Genomic DNA, 20,025 nt, shown 5'->3' on the forward strand with positions numbered 1-20,025 from the left:
AAAAGCTGAACTTACAGTATGGATTACTTTTGCTAAGACGCTAACCTTCTTATCCATTTCCAAGCTCTGCTACAGTCACACATCTGATCCTGGCGGCCTTCCTAGGACTGGTCGCATGTTATTTTTTTATTTGATGGATTTGAATTTCTTATTATTTCAATTTGGCTTCAGCTCAGCTCTCTCCCTTCTTTTCTTTCAGTGGCTGTTTGCATGACCACACACATACACAGTGTTACACAGCTATTAGAAGTGTATAGTGAGCAAACCTTATCCTTTCCTGTTGTGAGCTATTGTAGACAAAATTTTGTTTTATTTTTTTGTGTACTGTGAGCTGGATAAGAGCTGCTGCAGACTATGTAGCTGCTGTTAGAATTTGTATTATGGCAAGAAAAAAGCAGCTAAGTAAAGAGAAACGAGTGGCCATCATTACTTCGAGAAATGAAGGTCAGTCAGTCCTAAAAAGTGGGAAAACTTTGAAAGTGTCCCCAAATGCAGTTGCAAAAACCATCAAGCACTACCAAGAAACTGGCTCACATTAGGACCGCCCCAGGAAAGGAAGACCAAGAGGCTTTGACTGTTTCATAAGGAAAACAGGAAGTGAGAAGAGACAGCAAGCAAAGCTGCTGAAACACGGAAATGGGAAACCCCTTTAATATAATTAAACCGAGATCAGAATATGAATATAATAACGTTATCACATAAACTATACTGTACATATACGGATTAAAAATGAAGTCTGAATTCTAATTTAATCAGTTGTTTGAATCACTCCAGTTTCCTTCTCTTACTAATACTACCACATGAGCCCTTAATGGCATTTTGTAGGGTTGTACCTTTAAGTGCGGGAATTTGATAATTGGATTATATTGGTGTCTATGATAACTACTTAACCAGCTGCCATAGTTACATAACCATTTACCTGTATTTGATAAAGACATGTATAAAATATAATGAGTTTCATTTCCCAAACAATTTCACTTGAGTCCATTTGATTTTCTTTGCTGTTCTTTGTATTGTACATTTGTAAAAGGCTTTGTTAAGAGCCGAGGTTGTTTTGTATAATCAAACAATAGATCTTCATATATAAAACACTAGTAAAATAAGATACGGAAGACAGGGAGCTCAAACAAGAAAAACTCATTACATAAATACAAAAATGTTGGGTAAAGAAATATCTTATTTTATATCTTTTATCTAAGGAAAATAAGAATGACCCCTTACCACCATTGCAAAGAGAAGAGAAATCTTGTAATAAAAAAAGACTAATAACCTCATGTTGGAAAGAAACAAGTGCTGAAACCTTATCATCACAACACAGTGATATGCAATATAGCTCATCCCTGATAAACTTAACCTTTCAAGCAAATATGTTTTTCTACTGGTAGAACCTACTAGTTTTCCCTGATTCTATACAGAATACGTTATCTCAAAAAAACACTCATTAAAAGGAGCAGAATAAAAATAAAGCTGAGATAACATATTTCAGCCAAGAATTTACATCTCAAGGTGAAGACTCTATTCTATTCATTATTATTATTTTACTTGTTGCTAGGATATGCTCATAACATTTTGGATGGGGTAAAAGGGGGAAAGAACCTGTCTGAGCCCCCTGGTTATATTGGCAATGAGGAAACCCACCATCACTAGTCCCCTGTTGGAATTAAGCAACGCTCCCACATGCACACCACTGTTGAATACAGTCTATGGGGCTAAACTAAGTAAAGAGCTCAGCTGATTGACAAATGTTGTTTGTCACCAACCTCTTCAACTAATGCTGTGATTGCTGCATCCAGTAATTCAGCCAAGTGAAGAGAGACAGAGACTGCAGATAACAGTAAGTTTTGTATCTCATCCCTTACCCTTTATTGACATTAGGGCTATTCAGTGCTTTCTATATTTCTGATTAAGTGAAATTTAGAAAGCAGAATCATAGGAGACATCATGTTCTTAATCCCCTAGCTCATAAATCTGGCCCGAAGTGATTTTGGTATTTTACACTTGATAAAGGGCTTGTTCACAGCCTGAAATGTGTTGTGCCATACAGTTTATTACCTACTCTTATGAAAGGTTCTTCAACCAAATTCCTTGACCTGTGTCTCAGCTTCATAACCAGAGAGCATGGATCTTCTGCTACGGACCTCTGGTCCCTGCTGTTGTCCAATCCGTTACCTCAGGGACAGTTGAGAATTGCAGATTCCATGCAAAGTCCATAGAAATGTGATGTTTTGATGTATGATGGATACATCATAGACCAAGGTAAACCAATATGCTGTATATTACAAGCAAAACAAGCAGAATTTTGAATGACCTTAGAATGCCAAATAACTTAGATCAGAAAGCCTTATTTACTACTTAGAAAAGTGTTGGACAACCTGGCATGTTTTTCCCCTACAGCATGTTTATCAAAAGGGTGTGAGCCCTATTAATGAATCTGTTGCATACTCCTCTGCGAGAGACCAGCATAGTCTACAGAAACCATATAGTGCCCAGTGTTTCCATGACAAGAGCAGGCTAACGTATCATAATTAGAGATGAGCGAGTAGTATTTGATCGAGTAGGTATTCGATCGAATACTACGGTATTCGAAATACTCGTATTTGATCGAGTACCACTCGCTATTCGAATGGAAAAGTTTGATGCAGAACCAGCATTGATTGGCCGAATGCTATACAGTCGGCCAATCAATGCTGGTTCTTCTCCTACCTTTAGAAGTCTTCTCCGTGCAGCTTCCCCGCTGCGTCTTCCGGCTCTTCATTCACTCTGCCAGGCATCGGGCCTGGGCAGAGCCGACTGTGCATGCCCGCTTGTAGTGCGGGCATGCGCAGTCGGCTCTGCCCAGGCCCGATGCCTGGCAGAGTGAATTCAGAGCCGGAAGACACCGCGGGGACGCTGCACGGAGAAGACTTCTCGGAGGATCCAGCCCGACCCTCACTCGTGGACTTGGTAAGTGTAATTTGATCGAACGTTGCCTACCCCTGAAACAAGCATTTTCCCCCATAGAGTATAATAGGATTCGATATTCGATTCGAATAGTCGAATATCGAGGGGCTACTCAAAACGAATATCGAATCTCGAACATTTTACTGTTCGCTCATCTCTAATCATAATGTATATACAGAATTGGAAAGTAATATAAACTTTGATGCTGCTTTATAGGATTGAGGTGAATAGTGTTGAGTTTTGCAGAGAATGCCAAGTGTTAGAATCGTGTTGTTAAACATAACAGATTAGAAAGCCAACTCGGGTTTCATTTACTTACATGGCAGCAATTGGAACAGTAGTCTTCTCATGTCTGGATTTGCATTTGTTTCTAGTTTCTCCATCACAAGATTCAGTTATACATAAGTCACACGTAATGATTTCAATGTATAAAGAATACAACAAAAACAGACATGTAACTTTGGTGCACTGCCAAACTTTATTTTCCCATATATTTGTTGAGGGAAACATTTGACATAAATGGTGGTTAAATTCAAGACATACATGTCTTATGTAAGGAGACCTTTCTATGCACCCATTCATCCTGCTTGGGAACGATATACTCCAACAAAGGTGTCCCCCGGTTTTCGCAGGTGTGCACTGCTCTCCATACTTGGTGGCATCTGTAGCGTCCATTAACACAGGTGAGTGGTCTTCTGCCATTACACTTAATGCATTTGTCCAAAAAAAGCAGAAAAGTAAATCAAATAAAAAAGGCAGTAGTCCTATAGTGTTAAGGATTCGTCAGAGTATTAATGTCTTATTACTTTGAAAATATAGAAATCACATCCTGGTAAACTGAAATCTGGAAATAAATGTATGTTTGCATATAATAAAATAAAGATACATATACAAGGTTTAGGGTTTGTTTGAAGAAATCCTACTACAAGAACTCTTCAGACTGAATGTCACAAGATTGAAACACTGACTCATAGAATCAAGGATTCATTTTTGAATGGATTAGCTGGCTCCAAATATCCTAAAGAAATAAAAAAAAAGGTTTCCCTTTGTAACCATTAAATATAGTCAATTTGTGTGGTGACATGACTAACAAAATGCTGTGTCTCAAAATGACCAAATAAACCCTAAATATTCTGCATTAGCGAGTATGTGTCAGTACAAGTCCGACTGTAACGTCTCTTTTACCTCTTGTAAAATCCAATACTAGGAGATGGCAATTGTATATGTTTTGCCATTACTATAGGGATATATCTCTTAGTACCAAACCATTCATAGATGACTATTCTCCCACAATATGTTTTGCCACAACATTAACCATAGAAGCAATTTATGAACCATATTAACTGTTTATATCCCCTGAGAAAAAATCTTGTCACATTTGAGGTGCTTTTTGTTGCTGTTTTTTAACACATTCATGTACTTTATGATATCGTAATCACTGTATAATTGTTCAGAACATAAATTCTGTTCGCATAAATTTGATATTATGGTTATTTGTTTTCAATTGCAATTTAGTTATGTGCATTCTATTCCTTGTGCCCCATGTCTCTAAGATCCTCCGCTGCTTTCAGTTTCATCAGTTTTATGATCATGGATAAATTGGGTTTATTTTTTAACATGGTTTTGTTCAACAAAAACGATAGAATTTTTTCATTGTTACAAGGAAGAAGAACCATTTCTGTTGTGAGGTTCTTCAACGTTTTATCTGGAACTTAAGAATGGTATATAGTTTACTTATGTAATATATGAAGCAGTTTGGTATGCAGGAGGCCAAGTAATGCTCACATCTCCATCTTAAAGAATAGACATAAGTAGACAACATGCTCCCTTCTCTTGGCTAGATGTGCATGTGTTGAAGAAAAGCGAGGAAGAGAAAGACAGACAAGTCAATGTCTTAAATGATTATTGGTATGAAGGAAGGAAAAGAGGCGAGTGGCAGTGTGTGGGTTTGAATACATTAATATAGAGACATAAGAGGGAATATTATCCCATTCCTTGTTTTTCAGGAAACAGCAGACATAATGGGTGCATGTTTGCCCATCTTGTCCATTTTAATAGGCCAACAAAATCCGAAGGCTATGCCATATCTCTGACCCGCCTGATATAGTCTCTGAGTTCGTGTTGGTCTCTTAGTCCCATATCTCTGCAAACCCACTCAAGATCACATTCTTCTGCTCCTGGTACTGCATCATAAACACTACCTTCACTAGGCAAACTAGTAAAGGTAGTAAACTTCACTCTCTTGCGTTTAGATGTCGGAGAAGAACTTAATGGGTCCTCACTTGCTTCCCTACTAGAGCCTCCACCACCAGAGGAGCCATCTCCACGTCCATGAGATTGACTTTGTACACTGGCCTGAGAACTGCTGTTACTACTACTTCCCCTTGCTTCCCCTCTACAGCAAGAGGAATGATGAGGTGGCAGAGTTCCTGCTTCTAAGGGATTTCCAGGACTTTCAGGTTGTGGGGATAATTCTCCTCGTGCCCTAAGAGGTTGTCCATTTCCAAGAAAAACCCAGTGGTGAGAATGATCAGGATTTGCCTGGCCCTCTGGTGGAACCCTTTTGTGTCTGTATTTTAAAACAAACACAATACAGTTTATAAGGAAGACCAGTATGGCAAGGCAGAAAACTCCAAGGAGAGCATACATTCCAATCTCTAGGTCTGTTAATCCTCGAGGCAATTGAGGATACACTGTAGGGATAGGCAAAGAGAAATCCCCAGGAACATGTGAACTGTGCTCTTCAACTGGTGTAGACAGAGTTATCATCGATGTTGTTCGTGATGTTTCTTTGTTTTCTTGCACAGGTGAGTGTGGGGGTATCTCAGTTAATAATTTTCCTTGTTCACCTTCTCCTCCTGGTTCAAGTGAGCCAAAAACAACATGAACAAGAGCTGTCGCTGTGAAAAGTACACTTTTTCGTTTAGTTTTTTGGCAGCTTTCATTAATTATCATTTCTGCTCTAAGCAAAGACCCCGTTCCTTGCTCTTCTCCAGCAATAACAAGAGGAAATGTACGTTCTGGGCTTACAGATACCACCTTTTCATCCAAGCTAGTGACAGCCAGTGTGTAATCTTTAGGATCATAGAGTGACAATGGTGCCGAAGTTCCATCGCTGAATGTGAGCCAAAGGTTAAGTAGAGCTTCCTAAAACCAAAAAAAAAAACAAAAAACATATCTGAGCTCTGAATATCATAACACATATTGTTCTGCCAGCAGCAGGCATATATGATTTCTTTATCATCAATAATCCCATGTGTAACAATAGGGTCCTAGCTTGAATGTGACCAAAGTCAGTATCATCATGAAGTTTGCCTGTTCTCTGAGGGCTAGGCCAAGCACTATTAGAGAAAGTGGTAACTTAGGGGATCACTGAGGAAAGAGATGTAATACTCTGCCTTTAAAGTGGTTTACCCATCTGGGAAAGTTACTTCTTATCCATAGGAACACAGATTGGTGGGAGTCCAACTGCTCAGATTCCCACCAATCAGGGTAACAGCGTAATATTGCGTCCCATTCTGAATGGAGTGATGGTTGCCGGTGATGGTGGTCAGACAGCATGCACACCACTCCATTCATTTCAATGTGTGTGCCGGAAATAGTTGAAATAACTCAGATATTTCTGGCAATCCCATTCAAATAAATGGAGTGGTGCACATCATGCCTGACCTATTCAGAAAGTTATATGTATTCCTTCTGGTATTCCTGTGTTATTCCTTGCTCATAAAAAAACACAAGGAGCTTTATTAGTTTTTTTAATGAAATTATTTTATGAAATTATTTATTGGTTGACGATGGTGGACATAAGGAAATTAGTTTGTGGGCTCTAGCAGAAACACCTTGTGTACAGTGCTGCAGAATATATTACCGCCATATATAGTAAGTAATAAGAACTAAACTTATGAGTATGGATGGCAATGCAAATGTGCGCCTAATGCACATACTTTATGTACGGTGTAAATGTTATTCAATATTCAAATAAATGTTAAAAAAAATGACTCTGGGAATAGAATAAACGGAAACCTACATAACAATAGAATTGAACTGAATTTAGTAACTAGCATAGAAAATCCATATCTAGCACTATTACATGAATTTGTTAATGCCTAGTATAGTACAAGAATGAATGTTCCTCTTTAAATGGCATAAACATTTACAATGATTTAACATTTGTGAGAAGGATAACCATGCCAAACTTATATCACTCACAACATATAAGAAGCGAAGATGAAATATACTTTGAGAATATTCTTCTCTTTTTCATAGAGTAATGCAACACTTCAGAGAGCTAAGACCAGAACTGGTTCTACAAATGCTTTAATGTTGCTATATTACTTTCGGGATTATATTTATCTGCTTAAAACACATTCTAACATTATAAGTACGTTTAGCGATAATATCTTGACAAGAACATATATTTATACAACGCTCTGGCATCTAAATTAAAATTGCCCTTTGAAATAAGTTTATTTTCACACTGTTCCTTGAACGTACTATTTTGTAGATGATACTGTAGAAAGACTCCACTTTCTTCTAGAATGCAGACACTTACTTGTTTTGGATACTTTAACAGATGCTGGGCCGTTGTCTTTGCTACTATAGTGTGGCTGTTTCCAGGACTGGCATGGAGGGAAAGGGATAGTCCTGATAAGACCTGCGCATTGAGCTCTACAATGCTGACCTTCTCCTCCGTCACTGTAATTGTAGTTTCGCCCAGAACTGCTTCCATAAGTGGAGACACCACCTGTTCAAGATAAGAAAGAAATAGACAAAGCACCATGAAATTACCTTCTTATAATATCTGAATATACAATATGATATCTGCAGCCACTTTCCAGACAGAAGCAGCCAAACAAGCTTTTTCTCTGAAACAATGAGAATACCAGTGATACTATGGCTATCAGTTACTGTCCGTTATATGTCCGTTTCCCATAGACTTCAATGTAAAAAAAAATAAAAAAATGGACAATTGCTGTCTGTTTTTTTCGAACAGACAGAGAAGTCCTGCATGGTCCTGCATGTAGGATTATTTTATCCACCAGAAAAAAACAAACGTGTGTAAACAGACACTAAAGGACATAAATGGACACAAGATAAAATCCCATTGAAATGAATGGGAATTTTAACGACTTCTGACAGTCCATTGCTGAAATCTTGAATGGACAATAGTCACGGATAGAGATGAGCGAACACTAAAATGTTCGAGGTTCGAAATTCGATTCGAACAGCCGCTCACTGTTCGTGTGTTCGAACGGGTTTCGAACCCCATTATAGTCTATGGGGAACAGATACTCGTTAAGGGGGAAACCCAAATCCGTGTCTGGAGGGTCACCAAGTCCACTATGACACCCCAGGAAATGATGCCAACACCTCTGGAATGACACTGGGACAGCAGGGGAAGCATGTCTGGGGGCATCTAACACACCAAAGACCCTCTATTACCCCAACATCACTGCCTAACAACTACACACTTTCCACATTCAAAAAAACCTCTATCAAAGTGGGAAAATACCTGGAAACCTTCTTTACTCCCCAAATGGATGGACACAAACCCCAATTTAAGCTCAACAAACAGTAACAACCACCCCTTTAAATCACGTTCCCCATGACAACCACAAATGGAATAGGCAATGGGAATTCCAAAAGCCCTCACCCTTAACTGTCATTTTGAGTGTGTGTGTGTGTGTGTGTGTGTGATGTGGTAAGACCTTCCAAAATTCACTTTTCTAGCCCTTAACATGAGCCCTTCCAAACAAAGTTACAGGACCTTAAGCTGAGCTACCAGCAGAGATTGAGGCCCTTGGCATGAGTAGAGCCTTGCACCAGCAGTGTTTTTGGCACTTAGGGTGGAGTTGAGCCTTGTACCAGCGTGTGTCCCTTAACATCAGGCGGGCCCTAAGTTCTGCACTTTGCACAAAAGTTCCACATTAACTAGGCTGAATGGTACAAAGATTAGTAGGCCCGAGAACCAGGAACAGGTCTTGCAATGGCTGTCGGATAACGCTTAAAGCACATTGTCCACCAGCCAGTCAGCCTCTACCTCCTCTTACCCAACAGTCTTGTCCTCCTTCCACCCAAAATTCCCAATCTTCCCAGAACAATAACCCCAACTGTCCCTGCTCCCCAGAGCTGTTCTCCCTTCCTTTGACTGTACCGCAACCTAACCCTCCATTTCGCGATTCCACGGACCTAACAGACGAGTATCTGTGTCCAGATGCTCAAACACTAGAGTCTCCTCCATCTCCGGTCGATTTGGTGGCGGATGACCAGCAACCCACCCTCATCGACGACAATGAGACGCAGTTGCTGTCAGGGCAGCCAGTTGATATGCGCATTGTGCAGGAGGAGGAGGCGAGACAGGAGTTGGAAGAGGAGGTGGTGGACGACGAGGACACCGACCCCACCTGGACAAGGCGGATGTCAAGCTGGGAAAGTAGTGTGGATGTTGAGGCAGGTGCAGCACCAAAAAGGGTAGCTAGAGGCAGAGACATGTCCAGAGGCAGAGGTCAGCTGCTTTGCCGAAGCCAGGCCAGACCCGGAATGTCCGAAGATGTTCCCTTTTGTACCCAGCCCAGAAAAACTCCCCCATCGAGGGCACGTTTCTTGAAGGTGTAGAGTTTTTTCAAGGAATGCGCCGAGGACAGATATAGTGTCGTCTACACAATTTGCCTCTCGAAATCGAGTAGGGACCCTGAGAAGAGCAACCTGTCCACCACTTCAATGCACCGTCATTTGGAATCCAAGCAATGGAATCAGTGGCAGGCAGCAACGGCAGGACAAACGTCGCCCGCCGTTCATGCCACTGCCTCTGCTCACAGTGCTGGCGATGCACTCCAGAGGACGAGCCAGGACATCACTTCATCTGCCTCCGCCACTTTGTTGACTTCTCCCTCATCCTCCCCTGTTTCTGTCTTATCTCCTTCTCCTGCACCATCAAAGGCACCATCAGGCGCTTCTTTACAACAACCCACCATCTCTCAGACATTGGAGCGCTGGCAGAAATACACCGCTAACCACCCACCCACGCCAGCCTAGAACGCCAACATCGCTAAACTGCTGGCCCAGGAGAGGTTGGCGTTCCGGCTAGTTGAAACTCCCGCCTTCCCGGACCTGATGGCAACTGTGTCACCTCACTATGCCATCCCTAGCCGTCTCAACTTCTCCCGGTGTGGCGTCCCCGCCTTGCACCAGCACGTGTCACTCAACATCAGGTGGGCCCTTAGTTCCGCGCTTTGATGCAAGGTCCACTTGACCACCGACACTTGGACAAGCGCCTGTGGTCAGGGATGCTGCTTATCTTTAAGGACAGGCAGGGTGAATGTGGTGGAGTCTGGTCCCGGGGTGCAAACTGAGGTACCCTATCTCCTCTCCCAGGCCAAAATTCATGGCAGGAGTAGACTGAAACCCTACGACGCTGCAACCTCCACCACAGCTACTAGCGGCAAACGCTAAAACACTGGTGTGGGGAGACGTCAGCAGGCGGTGCTGAAGCTCATCAGCTTGGGGGACAGACAGCACAGTGCCTCCGAGGTCAGGGATGCCATCCTGGCTGAGATGGCATTTTTTTTTCCCTGCTACACCTGGGGCCTGGCATTTTTACGCCTGTGATAATGGCTGGAACCTGGTAGCGGCTCTGGAGCTTGCCAGCCTCCAACACGTTCCATGTTTGGCCCACGTCTAACCTAGTGGTGCAAAGTTTTTTGAAAACATACCCAAATGTACCGAAGCTACTGTTGAAAATGCGGCGCTTGTGCGCCCACTTTTGCAAGTGCACAGGAGTCGCTGCTAGCCTAAAAACACTCTAGCAAGGCCTACATCTGTCCAAACACAGGCTGTTGTCCGTCATTCACACACGCTGAAACCCTACAATACCATATCTTGAGCAGGGTGTGTGAGCTGCACAGACCTTTGATGGAGTTCCATCTACAAAACCCAAGGGTTCCTCAAAGTCAGCTCCCAAAGTTTCTGCACCATGAGTTTCCAGGGGTGGCAGAGTTATGGCTAGGGGCAGAGGCATGGATAGGGATGATGTCTAGGGGCAAAAGCAGTGTGGATGTGGAGGCAAGCTAAGCAGGAAAAACTGGGGGTACAAGCTAAGGCATGGACTGCGGTGATGTCTAGGGGCAAAAGCAGTGTGGATGTGGAGGCAAGCTAAGCAGGAAAAACTGGGGGTACAAGCTAAGGCATGGACTGGGGTGATGTCTAGGGGCAAAAGCAGTGTGGATGTGGAGGCAAGCTAAGCAGGAAAACCTGGGGGTACAAGCTAAGGCATGGACTGGGGTGATGTCTAGGGGCAAAAGCAGTGTGGATGTGGAGGCAAGCAAAGCAGGGAAAATGGTGGCTAGAGGCAAAGGGATGTCCATAGGCAGCAAGGGCAAAGATGCAAAACTCTCCCCTGTTTCAAGAATTTTCCTGACTTGTCTCCCCACAAAACATTCCTGGGAGGAGGGCTGAAACACCACCCTCCTCCTCCTCCGCTGTTAGATTGACCCCAGCTACGAGCTGAAAATGCTGCAACACTGGTGTGGGGAGACGTCAGCAGGCTGGGCTGAAGCTCATCAGCTTGGGAGACGGACAGCACACTGCCTCTGAGGTCAGGGATGCCATCCTGGATGAGATGGCAATTTGTTTATCCCCGCTGCCCCTGGGGCCAGGCTTTTTTGTCTTGTTGGAGGGCTCTGGAGCTTGCCAGCCTCCAACACGTTCCATGCCTGGCCCACGTGTTCAATGTAGTGGTGCAATGATTTTTAAAAACATACCCCAAATTAGCTGAGCTAAGGGTGAAAGTGCGGCACTTGGACACCCACTTTCCCAAGTCTACAGTACCTGGAGCTAGCCGCAATACACTCCAGCAAGGCCTACATCTGCCTGAAGCACCTACTGTTGTGCGAGGTCACCACACGCTCTAACCCTAGATACCGTATGTTCAGCAGGGTGTGTGAGCAGCAGAGACCTTTGATGGAGTACCAGCTACAAAACCCAAGGGTTCCTCAGAGTCAGCTCCCTCACTTTCTGCACCATGAGTTTCCATGGGTGGCAGACTTATGGCTAGAGGCATAGGCATGGATAGGGGTGATGTGTAGGGGCAAAAGCAGTGTGGATGTGGAGGCAAGCTAAGCAGCAAAAACTGGGGGTACAAGCAGCCGGTGGCATCATCACTGACAAGCACAGCTGTCTGTCAGCTGACAGGCTGACTTTCACCAAAATGAACAGACATTGGGTAGACTCATCATATACATGTCAGTTACATGACAAATTTAGTGCAATTTGCAAGTCCAAGATGGGTTGGAGATCTGCAGAGAGGAATCTCACCACCTCTTGCGGGTGCCATCATTTGGAAGGCAAGCCCTGGGCTCAGTGGGTGAGAGCAAGCGCAGGATAATCGTCGTTTGGCCTGGCGGCCACTGCCTCTCCCACTGTTGACAGGGCTGGCGCTGCAGTCCAGACCAGCAGCCAGGACACCTCCACATCTGCCTCTGACACTTTGGGGAGTTCACCCTCATCCTCACCTTTTCCTGCCATTTCTCCTTTTGCCCGCGCCATCATGCGCCTCTTCCCAGCAACTCCCCATCTCCCAAGCCTTTCATTTCATGCTAAAGTACAGCGCAACCCACCCACATGCCCAAGGCTTCAACGGCCTCATCTCAAGAAATCTGGCCCAGGAGATGTTGGAATCCCGGCTGGGGGACACTCTGCCCTTTTTGGGCAGAGTGTCTACTGCGCCACCGCACTGTGCCGTCCACACCAGCACTTTCCCCCAAACATGAGGCGGTCCCTAAATTCAGCGCTTAGCCCTAAAGTTCCACGTGACCAGTTACGAATGGACAAGTGCATGCGGACAGGGACGCTACCTTTCAATTTTGGCACAGTGGTTGAATGTAGTTGAGGCGTGGACCGGGTCGCAAAATGTGGTGGCCTGACTTGTCTCCCCACACAACATTCCTGGGAGGAGGGCTGAAACACCACCCTCCTCCGCTGTTAAATTGACCCCAGCTACGAGCTGGAAACGCTGCAACACTGGTGTGGGGAGACGTCAGCGGGCCGTGCTGAAGCTCATCAGCTTGGGGGCCAGACAGCACACTGCCTACAAAGTGAGTCATGCCATCCTCGATGAGACGGCAATGTGGTTTTTGCCACTGCACCTGGGCCCAGGCATGTTGTCATGTGTGATAATGGCCGTAACCTGGGATCGGCTCTGTAGCTTGGCAGCCTGCAACATATTCCATGCCTGGGCCACGTTTTTAAATCATTGCTGCTAATCATTTTAAAAAGGTACCCCAATGCTCCTGAGCTACTGGTGAAAGTGTGGCGCTTGTGCGGATTGTTTTTAAAGTCTATAGTTGCCGCTGCTAGCCTCTATGCACTCCTACAACGCCTGTACCTGCTGGAACAACGGCTGTTGTGCGACGTCTCCACACTGCTGGCACTAAACATATCATGTGTTGAGCAGAGTGTGTGAGCAGCACAGACCTTTGATGTAGTTCCAACTCCAAAACCCTCGCCTTCGTCAAAGTCAAATCCCTCAGTTGCTCAACCATGAGTGGCCATGGGTGGCAGACTTATGTGAAATCCCATCCCATCCATTGCACTGGACACGAAACATTAGCATGCGCTCAGCACAACTTCGGATATGGCAGCTGCGTTAAGCAGGGTGCAGGGTACAACACAGACCAGGCCCGAGCACCAGGAACAGGTGTTAGAAATACTGCAGCATCCGCCATTTCCTTCCAATTTTGGGGTTTTGGACCCGCCACCGACTTGTCTGGACCTAAGTGGGGATCATGAGACACAGTTGCCATCAGGGCAAGCTGTGGTCATGTGCGGTTTGCAGTAAGGGGCCAGTGCGCAATTGGAAGAGGATTTGGTGGATGACGAGGCCACCGACCCCACATGGACAGGGGTGATGTTTAGGGGCTAAAGCAGTGTAGATGTAGAGGGAAGCTAAATCAACAAAAAACCTGGGTAGAAGCAAAGGCATAAACTGGGGTGATGTTTAGGGGCTAAAGCAGTGTAGATGTGGAGGGAAGCTAATTCAACAAAAAAAAAACAGGGTAGAAGAAAAGGCATAAACTGGAGTGATGTTTAGGGGCTAAAGCAGTGTAGATGTGGAGGGAAGCTAATTCAACAAAAAAAACAGGGTAGAAGCAAAGGCATAAACTGGGGTGATGTTTAGGGGCTAAAGCAGTGTAGATGTGAAGGGAAGCTAATTCAACAAAAAAAAACAGGGTAGAAGCAAAGGCATAAACTGGGGTGATGTTTAGGGGTGAAAGCAGTGTAGATGTGGAGGGAAGCTAATTCAACAAAAAAAACAGGGTAGAAGCAAAGGCATAAACTGGGGTGATGTTTAGGGGTGAAAGCAGTGTAGATGTGGAGGGAAGCTAAGCAGCAAAAACAGTGGGTAGAAGCAAAGGCATGCAAAACTCTACCCTGTTGGAAGACTTATTCCTAGGTCTGGAACACGTTAATGGCCCCCCTGGACAAATTACTGCCACTCAGGGGCCTAGTGTCACCAGGAGGGACAAGTATAGGCACATGTTGTGGGAATACTTGGCCGACACCAGCTCTGTCCTCTCCGATCCCTCTGTGCTCTACAGCCTACACTTATTTTCTCATCTTTTTTTCTGCACTGCACATCTCTTGCCTGCTTCCTTTGGGATCTTACAAGTGGTGGTCCACTTCCACAGATGGTAACTTCACTAGACAGTGTAACGGGAGTAGCTGAGGGATCGCTGTCTTAACCACTTTTTGGCACAAAATTAACTTCCAAAGCCAAATATGTTGCAAGTATATGATGCAAGGACACCTACACACCTATCTCTGACACATTGGGGAGTTCACCCTCATGCGCCCTTTTGGCCTGCACCATCATGCGCCTCTTCCCAGCCACTCCACATTTCCCAAGCTTTTCATTGCAGGCAGAAGTACAACACAACCCACCCCCATGCCCAAGCCTTTAACAGCCTCATCGATAAACTGCTGGCCCTGGAGATGTTGGTGTTTGTTTATGCTTCTGGAGACCCAGGCCTTCCGTCAGCAGATGGCAGCTGGGGCACCTCCCTATGCTGGCCCTAGCCGTTACTACTTCTCTTGGTGTGCTGTCCCTGCCTTGCGCCTGCATGTGTCCCATAACATCAGTCGGGCCCAGAGCTCTGCGCTTTTCTGCAAGGTCCACTTGACCACCGACACATGGACAAGCGCCTGTGGTCAGGGATGCTGCAGTGCTTATCTTTAATGACAGGCAGGGTGAATGTGGTGGAGTCTGGTCCCCGGGTGCAAACTGGGGTGGCCTATCTCCTTTCCCAGGCCAAAATTCATGGCAGGAGTAGACTGAAACCCTACGATGCTGCAACCTCCACCCCAGCTACTAGCGGCAAACACTGTAACACTGGCGTGGGGAGATGTCAGCAGGCCGTGCTGAAACTGATCAGCTTGGGGGACAGACAGCACAGTGCCTCCGAGGTCAGGGATGCCATCCTGGCTGAGATGGCATTTTTTTTTCCCTGCTACACCTGGGGCCTGGCATTTTTGCACCTGTGATAATGGCTGGAACCTGGTAGCAGATCTGGAGCTTGCCAGACTCAAACACGGTCCACGCATGGCCCACGTTTTCCAACTTGTTGGTGCCATGTTTCTTTGAAACCTACACCATTGTGCCTGATATACAGGTCAAAGTGGGGCCATTTTCGTAAGTGAGAACTAGCCTCTGCTAGGCAGAAAACATTCAGAGCACACTCCTCTCATCTTCGCACCGTTGGCTGGCGGAGGAAGACGAGGGGGTTGGAGTGGCATCTGATGTCCCTGTCCCACACGAGGCTAGAGGGTGCACTTCAGTGCATCCCATTGCTTCACCACAAATGGTGTGAAGGGGAGTGGAAAATGGAGGAAATGGAGAGTGACCCTTACAGTTGGGGCCAGCAAAGGCATGCCAAGTAACACACTGGCACACATGGCTGACTTCATCTTGGGTTGCTTTTCAACACATATTTCACATCATGAAGAACAAATAATACTGGATTTTTACAAGCCTCGAACCCCGGTCTAGGTCTAATGTCTGTTCCTTTCTTATATTAGGGGAGAGGGAAAAAAAATTACTTCAGTGATACATTTAGCGTACATAGATTGACTATTAATGTGTATCCCACTTAGTGTTGTTAGGGTTACACACCGTCACAACCTGGCTAAAGCTTCTATAGCTGTTAATAAAGTCAACATAACTTTACGGTATCCAAAAAGACAGCTGGTACCGACAGAGAGCAAGACAAATGTCACCCAAAGCTGTGAGCTCTGAACACCCACAGTGACTTTGGCGTCATCATCATTATAAGGGAGCGGGTGGTAATAAATAACTTGGCAGTGCCTAAAACCCAAAAAGCTTATACAACTATATTTACATTAAGATACACAAATGACACTTTTCAGTAGCATGTCATGAGACAAGCTGATAAGCTCTTCCTTTGTGCAGTGCTATTTGAAAGTTAAACGCTGCCTTTATTTTAATTCTGGAGAAGGTGCAGACATTAGATTTAGAACATGTTGTCTTCATTGTCCAAATCCTCTATATACACTCACCAGCCACTTTATTAGGTACACCATGCTAGTAACGTGTTGGACCCCCTTTTGCCTTCAGAACTGCCTCAATTCTTCGTGGCATAGATTCAACAAGGTGCTGGAAGCATTCCTCAGAGATTTTGGTCCATATTGACATGATGGCATCACACAGTTGCCGCAGATTTGTCGGCTGCACATCCATGATGCGAATCTCCCGTTCCACCACATCCCAAAGATGCTCTATTGGATTGAGATCTGGTGACTGTGGAGGCCATTGGAGTACAGTGAACTCATTGTCATGTTCAAGAAACCAGTCTGAGATGATTCCAGCTTTATGACATGGCGCATTATCCTGCTGAAAGTAGCCATCAGATGTTGGGTACATTGTGGTCATAAAGGAATGGACATGGTCAGCAACAATACTCAGGTAGGCTTTGGCGTTGCAACGATGCTCAATTGGTACCAAGGGGCCCAAAGAGTACCAAGAAAATATTCCCCACACCATGACACCACCACCACCAGCCTGAACCGTTGATACAAGGCAGGATGGATCCATGCTTTCATGTTGTTGACGCCAAATTCTGACCCTACCATCCGAATGTCGCAGCAGAAATCGAGACTCATCAGACCAGGCAACGTTTTTCCAATCTTCAATTGTCCAATTTCGATGAGCTTGTGCAAATTGTAGCCTCAGTTTCCTGTTCTTAGCTGAAAGGAGTGGCACCCGGTGTGGTCTTCTGCTGCTGTAGCCCATCTGCCTCAAAGTTCGACGTACTGTGCGTTCAGAGATGCTCTTCTGGCTACCTTGGTTGTAACGGGTGGCTATTTGAGTCACTGTTGCCTTTCTATCAGCTCGAACCAGTCTGGCCATTCTCCTCTGACCTCTGGCATCAACAACGCATTTCCGCCCACAGAACTGCCGCTCACTGGATGTTTTTTCTTTTTCGGACCATTCTCTGTAAACCCTAGAGATGGTTGTGCGTGAAAATCCCAGTAGATCAGCAGTTTCTGAAATACTCAGACCAGCCCTTCTGGCACCAACAACCATGCCACGTTCAAAGGCACTCAAATCACCTTTCTTCCCCATACTGATGCTCGGTTTGAACTGCAGGAGATTGTCTTGACTATGTCTACATGCCTAAATGCACTTAGTTGCCGCCATGTGATTGGCTGATTAGAAATTAAGTGTTAACGAGCAGTTGGACAGGTGTACCTAATAAAGTGGCCGGTGAGTGTAGGTAACGTGTTTTTCGGGCCGAGCTGTCTGGGAACGAGCTGGTGCAGCACTGACAACCTGGGTGAATATGGCAAGAGCCTGAGATGTAGGGTGAATGAATCCCCAAATTATTTGTGGAATTCCCAGTGAGACAATGGCACTATCTACCAGTAGCAAAAATTGTGGGTGCACGTAACCCCAATATATTCTTTGAATTACCAGTCAGAAACTGGCACTATATGGCAGTAGCAAGAAATGAGGGTATTTGTAACCCCAATATCTTCTTTGAATTCCCAGTCAGACAATGGCACTATATACCAGTAGCAAAAATTGTGGGTGCACATAACCCCCATATATTCTTTGAATTCCCAGTGAGACAATGGCACTGTATAGCAGTAGCAAAAATTGTGGGTGCACATAACCCCAATATATTCTTTGAATTCCCAGTGAGACAATGGCACTGTATAGCAGTAGCAAAAATTGTGGGTGCATGTAACCCCCATATATTCTTTGAATTCCCAGTCAGACAATGGCACTATATACCAGTAGCAAAAATTGTGGGTGCACATAACCCCAATATATTCTTTGAATTCCCAGTGAGAAAATGGCGCTGTATAGCAGTAGCAAAAATTGTGGGTGCACGTAACCCCCATATATGCTTTGAATTCCCAGTCAGACAATGGCACTATATACCAGTAGCAAAAATTGTGGGTGCACGTAACCCCAATATATTCTTTGAATTACCAGTCAGAAACTGGCACTATATAGCAGTAGCAAAAATTGTGGGTGCACGTAACCCCCATATATTCTTTGAATTCCCAGTCAGACAATGGCACTATATACCAGTAGCAAAAATTGTGGGTGCACATAACCCCAATATATTCTTTGAATTCCCAGTGAGACAATGGCACTGTATAGCAGTAGCAAAAGTTGTGGGTGCACATAACCCCCATATATTCTGTGAATTCCCAGTGAGACAATGGCACTGTATAGCAGTGGCAAAAATTGTGGGTGCACGTAACCCCCATATATTCTTTGAATTCCCAGTCAGACAATGGCACTATATACCAGTAGCAAAAATTGTGGGTGCACATAACCCCAATATATTCTTTGAATTCCCAGTGAGACAATGGCACTGTATAGCAGTAGCAAAAATTGTGGGTGCACATAACCCCCATATATTCTTTGAATTCCCAGTGAGACAATGGCACTGTATAGCAGTAGCAAAAATTGTGGGTGCACGTAACCCCCATATATTCTTTGAATTCCCAGTCAGACAATGGCACTATATACCAGTAGCAAAAATTGTGGGTGCACATAACCCCCATATATTCTTTGAATTCCCAGTGAGACAATGGCACTGTATAGCAGTAGCAAAAATTGTGGGTGCATGTAACCCCCATATATTCTTTGAATTCCCAGTGAGACAATGGCACTATATACCAGTAGCAAAAATTGTGGGTGCACGTAACCCCAATATATTCTTTGAATTCCCAGTGAGACAATGGCACTATATACCAGTAGCAAAAATTGTGGGTGCACGTAACCCCCATATATTCTTTGAATTCCCAGTCAGACAATGGCACTATATACCAGTAGCAAAAATTGTGGGTGTATATAGCCCCAATTCTATTGCTAGGGGACTTGCAGGGTATTTCTGAGGTGAAGGTGGGGGGGCACACCGTTGGAACGGGGATTTGGGGTGTATATATGGGGTATACGGGAATACACTGTCAGTGTGTTCCATTCAGGATCCTAGGAAAGCTGGGTTGCGGCGATTGAGCCCGTCAGTGCCAAGTTACACTGACAAGCTTCTCCCTGGAATTGAAGTTATATGTAACCCCAATATATTCTTTGAATTCCCAGTCAGACAATGGCACTATATGGCAGTAGCAAAAATAGTGGGTGTATATAGCCCCAATTCTATTGCTAGGGGACTTGCAGGGTATTTCTGGGGTGAAGGTGGGGGGGCACACCATTGGAACGGGTATCAGGGGTATATATCGGGTATACGGGAATACACTGTCAGTGTATTCCATTCAGGATCCGCGGAAAGCTGGGTTGCGGCGATTGAGCCCGTCAGTGCCACGTTACACTGACAAGCTTCTCCCTGGAATTTAGCTCTTATAAGAGCTGTTGGTTGTCTTCTCCTTCCTATCCTAGCCTGTCCCTGCCTACCCAGAATCTAACCCCTAGCTAACTGGACGGAAACCTCCGTCCCCGGTGAATTGCAAGCTCAGAATGACGCGAAGCTGGGCGTCGCTGTTCTTTTAAATTAGAGGTCACATGTTTTCGGCAGCCAATGGGTTTTGCCTACTTTT

The 20,025-nt window shown here is 44.8% G+C and overlaps 1 protein-coding gene across 2 annotated transcripts in view; it reads right to left on the reverse strand.

Annotated features, from left to right (window-relative positions):
- Positions 1 to 4,522: 4,522 nt before the first annotated feature.
- TMEM132E (transmembrane protein 132E) overlaps positions 4,523 to 20,025 on the reverse strand; it is a 391,321-nt gene continuing 375,818 nt past the window's right edge. For both annotated transcript variants that reach the window (XM_075264860.1, XM_075264861.1), the window contains exons 8-9: positions 7,493 to 7,684; positions 4,523 to 6,087 (exon numbers count right to left, since the gene is read on the reverse strand). In XM_075264860.1, coding sequence (XP_075120961.1) covers positions 5,017 to 6,087; positions 7,493 to 7,684 — 1,263 coding nt within the window. In that variant the 3' untranslated portion in view covers positions 4,523 to 5,016. The remainder of the gene's footprint in view (positions 6,088 to 7,492; positions 7,685 to 20,025) is intronic.

Source organism: Leptodactylus fuscus, chromosome 2 (genome assembly GCF_031893055.1).
Source record: "Leptodactylus fuscus isolate aLepFus1 chromosome 2, aLepFus1.hap2, whole genome shotgun sequence".
Taxonomy (NCBI): domain Eukaryota; kingdom Metazoa; phylum Chordata; class Amphibia; order Anura; family Leptodactylidae; genus Leptodactylus; species Leptodactylus fuscus.